The following is a 5,155-nucleotide window of genomic DNA, read 5'->3' as shown; positions in this document are numbered from 1 at the left end:
TGTTTTAATTTTCTCTTTACCTTGCTTGGGCAGGACTAATGAGGAACGATGGAAGGCTGTTGGTTAGATTAGCTCCCATCATCCCTCATTAGTCCTGCCCAAGTAAGGTAACAGGATATTTAGAACTTGGCAAATACTATGAAAAGCACCAACACCGGACTCAGTTATGGCACCTTCAATATTCTGCAAGTTTCCTGAACTACAAATACAAAGTTAAAAAATACTTGCTTTGGACAAAAGATTATGACTCTGAAAATGTCATTGACGCAGGACGAGCATCTCTGAAGCAACAGTTGCTTATCGGCAGTCTCACAAAAGACCTGATGTACCTGTGAGAGGTATCAGTGCAGTCTGATCCCAAACACCTCTCCTTAGAAGTTAACTTGCTACTTCTCCCCAACTTGCTTTCCCACTCAACCCACCAAATCCTATTTTTTTTCCTTAAGATAAAACAGCTTTATACAACCATTTTGCAATAGTTAGCATCTCCTACTCTTCATCCAGTTCCAAACAGACTGATGTGTGTAAACATTAAAAAGGGTAAAACACTACTGGATAATCTAAGGACACCTGTGAGGAAGTGAGATTCTGACACATTTTTAAACACACATCAGTATCTAGAACCTGAAGCTCAAGTGGTGAACAGAATGAAGAAGGAAAATTATCAAGTACGACAGTGCTAGAAAACAAATTTGGGGGTGGGGTGGGGAGAAGTAGAACAACATTCTTGTCACATCCTTTGTACAAACTCCAGATCCCACTACTGGACTTGCTCTGCTTTTCATTTTTCTATTAATGGTGTAAAGCACACAGTGTATCTACACTAGCACCTTGCTCAAAAACTTAATATCCAGGCTCATTCAGATCTTGAAAGCTCTCTCTCGAACTTGAGGTATTCCCCCAGGGCCTTACAGATGATCAGGAGACTTCCTACATAGAACACACAAAAACATTGGGAGATACTCCAGCCTTCAAATACAAAAATACACTTTCTTCCTCCTCTCTGTTTCCTTCCTCTCAAAGTAAGCTGACAGCACAACAAAAGCACTAGTTAAAGCTTAGATGTTCTTGCTGATTCTTTGAATGTTACAGGGCCACATGTAAGTAAAACCTGACTCGAAGTGAAAAGAGCAAGCACCCAGAAACCCACAGGTGAAATACTAAAAGGCAGAAAAGTACTGGTAGGAGGACACTAAGGAAAAAACCCCAGAAAACAACTCAAACAACTGAATACATTAATTACAAACAAATGTAAAGAAGCCAGATGTGCCAAAACAGATCTTGAAACAATTTCTTTCACTGTGAAAGACCTCACAAATCAGTAGCTGTAGTATACTGTAAAGACAATCTTTCACACATCCTGATCATTACTAAGGCACTGTCTGAATTTATCAACTGGTAGAGGCTACACACTACGCCGTATGCAGTCTGTACTAATATCCATAAGAATAAGACAACAGTAAGTAGCTAGTTGACTTCCAACTGCATCTTACTAGAATTAAGACTTCAGAATGAAGATTCTCACAGACATCATCTTTGGACAACTCTAATATGCGATATTCAAAATATATAACAGTGTCATTCATAGGGAGATCATTACCACAACTGAATTTAGCAGCATGTTTTATAATGTGTATGGTCATGTTCCCTCAAAGTTACTCCACAATTTCACTGCAGTCCGACAGAGGCATGATGCTCCAAAATTTCTGGGAAAATTTCACAGGACGTTTACACTGGAATCTATTCCAAGGTTGATACTACAACCACCAATAAGCTACTAGATTTTTTTTCACAAAGACTCCTGAGAGTATGAGTTCTACATGACTATGGAGCTCAACCAATCAGCAAACTGACTATAGGCATCAGCTTCCTATTTCTTTCAAGCTAAATAAAATAAATTAAAAAGAGGCAAAAAAAAAAAAAAAGTAGAATAAAACAGCCAGTATCTCAGGAACTTACCTTCAGACTTCAACTTTGTGAGAACAAAAATCAGGTAGTTGTTGAAATCTGGATACTGATTGAGTTGTTCTAGTTTCTGGAGAGAGAAACTGTTAAGGAAAGTTGAATCTTCACATGCACCATTTATAGCTTTCTGGATACAAAGATTATTAAATGAGTTATGTACTGCTGTGTCACTTCAACTGCTGCGGCTATAAGCTCGCAACATACAGAGTGTGAACAATCTAAAAACAGTTTCTGTAATTTTTTTACTGAATCAATAGCTTTTAGTTATGGTGAAATCTAGAAAAAAAATCCAGGGACAGACACAGAAATTAATAGATCCTTAAAAACATTTGTAAAGCCGCTAAAAAAAGCTTCCTCTGTACAGTTCTGGATTCCAGTATTTACCCTTAGAAGCCTGCCAAACCTAAGGAATCCACTGAGACACAATCCCATAATGCATCTTTTTTTCCCCCTCCACAATAAATAAAAGCATTTCAGCATTAAAATGCAAAAGCTACGATTTTGACAAGCTGCTCATTTTAATGTTAGACATATACTTCTTTATGATGCTAACTAGCCACAGCCTGAGCTTTCAGCAATGAGAATGTGTTTAATTGTAAATGCACAGATAGGTTTACCAAGAAGTTCATGCTAAACCAACTCTCATAATAAAAAAAAAAAAACACCAACCCCAAACCAACAAAATGATCCATAACTGCAGGAAGAACAATTACATTTCCAAACAGCCATGAAAGTATGTAGTTGTTTTTCCTAAAATTTGTTATTACTTGTGCCTCAATTTTCCTAGTATTCTGCTACCACTTGGCCAGAGCAGTGATCCAGCATTCTCCTTGTATCCCGTTCTCACACCCTGGTACTAACAGGCATTCTGCTCAACAAATTTTAAGTCAGTGCAGTGTCACCTCTAAGTTAGATATCATCAGTATGGCAAATAATCAAGACATTTTATAAAAAATGATTATTAGAAGTTAGATTATTTGCTCCACGGGCATTTACTTTACTTGCTGTGTAGCTCAATTGCTAAACATTCAAAGTAGCTTAGCCAAATACATGCATGTTAGGACTTGATGGCCCAATAAATCCCTTCCAGTTGGAAAGGATCCATTTCCTCCCAATGACCAACAGCCAGTCTTTCAATCACAAACGTCAGAAATTTCATTTTTAGATATTTACGCTGTTTGCATCAAGCAGTAACTTTGCTAGAGAAGCCTGCCCTCTTTCCATTTAATAAGAGAGTAAAGCGTACTTATCACAGCCACAAGCTCCTTTGCTGTGAAACACACAGGAGATGAAGTGTAAACAGCAGGATGGTCAGCGCAAGCGAAAATAACATCAGCCTCTACATGGCCCCTAGAAATGAAAAACCACACATCCAAGGATTGCTGTCAAAGGTGCCAAGCCAAAGAGCTCTTTCAGGAACGGCCAAGAAGTAGGGCTGCACATTTCAAAATTTTTTTCTTCTTTTCAAAGTTTCAGAAACGTAATCACCAGAACAGTCAGTTCAACATTACTAACAACTGAATTCCAAAGGATCAAGTAGGAAGTAGCAGCACAAGTGAGCAGAAAGAACTGAAAGAGCAGTATTTCATAGAAACTTAATGAGAAAACACTTAACTGGTCTACAAATCAAAGAGTAACTTATAGGCCATATTTTCTTAACAACTTCTTCACCCACTTTAACTTGTCCTTTTTTAATCTGAAAAATATCCGAAGCCTTACCAACTTATAACTTTGTTAACAAATGGGTTTGGCTAACCTATACTCTCCACTTTGTCATATTTGAGTTCTAAGCACCCAAATGTGCCAAAACAGTGTCATAAAGAAAGAGCGTGACAGAATCAACACACCGATAACGTTACAAATAATAATGGACTGAGAGTACTTTAAATTTGAAACCATTAATCACCATCCTGCTTGGACATGCTACTATGTAGCATTCGACAATAAAACAGCCATCCCAAATTTTTGTGGAAACAGTCTCAAAGGACATACACATTTTTTTTTAAAAAAAAGTATAGGACATGGCCTGTCAAGTTGTACAAGAACATTTTCCCAAAGTGACATATAATACAATGGTAAAAATGTGCCACCTCTCTAACCTTACGGGCCAACATATGCGGACCTCCTTGAAAGCACAGGTATCTCAGCACAGCAGGGAGTTACCACTACTATGGTGAAAGAATTTCAAACACCAGTTAACAGCACTTTTCTACCCATCTTCAAGACAGACAGCATCACCTATATTGCCCATCCTGCACCTATGCTGCTATTTTCCAATAAACAAACCAGATGCTGTTATTTGAAGCAGAGCTTTAAAAATGTAATTTTGCATTAAAGCTACACTATAAACACTTACGTATTTTAAATACTAAAGAGCTCCAGTTTAAGTCTGGGGCATTCTCAGAATATTTTACTTAGACACCTCTGTTTTTCAAAGGAAGCAACAGCATCTTAAAAACATGAAACATAGCTGGAAGAACAAGATGATAGAGATGAAAACTACCTTCACCTTTCAGATAAGAGCAGAAGCCTCCCTAAGCTTGGCTGCATCTGTTACAAAAGCCTAGAAATAGAGCAAATTTGGCTTCAAGCTAGACTCTTGAAACAATGTAAATACATATATACACACACATATATGTTGCTACCTAAATGAATTCTGTTGCTTCCTGTGAAGACCTTCAAGCAAATGCCTTAAATAATAAAGGGATCAAGACCATACACTCATACCTTTCACAGAATTTCATGACTTCTAGATATTTTAAAGCACTTATATAGCTAGTTCAGTAGATGAGGGCTTTATTTTTCAAGACCTATGCTTCTGCAAGTCTCAATTTAAAATTTTACTCCCTCAATCTTTGTTCCTTAAAACCTTGCTATTTCATCACTACCACAATCCGGAGAGTCTTAGGGGGGTTAAAAAGCCAACAATCCACAATGCTAATACCAATTGCACTGCAAAGCCATACAAGACGACACATGCAGTAGATTTTCCCGTTCCCATGAATTGTAGCGGGTGTAACAAGCCGTATGTCAGGCCCAGGCTTCTGGGCAAGCAGAAACATCCGCACAACGTAGCAGAATGCGCAGTGCCGGAGCCAGCAGGCCAACGAGGCCGCGCAGGCAGGGGCTCCGCCAGGGGCACTCCCCCCACCGCCTACGGCTTGCGCCTCGAATCCCAGCGCCGGATTAC

The 5,155-nt window shown here is 38.7% G+C and overlaps 1 protein-coding gene across 1 annotated transcript in view; it reads right to left on the bottom strand.

Annotated features, from left to right (window-relative positions):
• Positions 1 to 5,155, bottom strand: part of TNPO1 (transportin 1) — a 61,315-nt gene that overhangs the window by 54,534 nt on the left and 1,626 nt on the right. Inside the window, exon 2 of the mRNA XM_035897520.1 lies at positions 1,960 to 2,135. Within this exon, the coding sequence (XP_035753413.1) occupies positions 1,960 to 2,135 (176 nt within the window). The remainder of the gene's footprint in view (positions 1 to 1,959; positions 2,136 to 5,155) is intronic.

This window comes from Egretta garzetta, unplaced genomic scaffold, assembly GCF_000687185.1.
Source record: "Egretta garzetta isolate BGI_Z169 unplaced genomic scaffold, ASM68718v1 scaffold617, whole genome shotgun sequence".
NCBI classification, from domain to species: domain Eukaryota; kingdom Metazoa; phylum Chordata; class Aves; order Pelecaniformes; family Ardeidae; genus Egretta; species Egretta garzetta.
The sequence above is the reverse complement of the archived record's forward strand: the minus strand, read 5'-3'. Positions and strand labels throughout refer to the sequence as shown.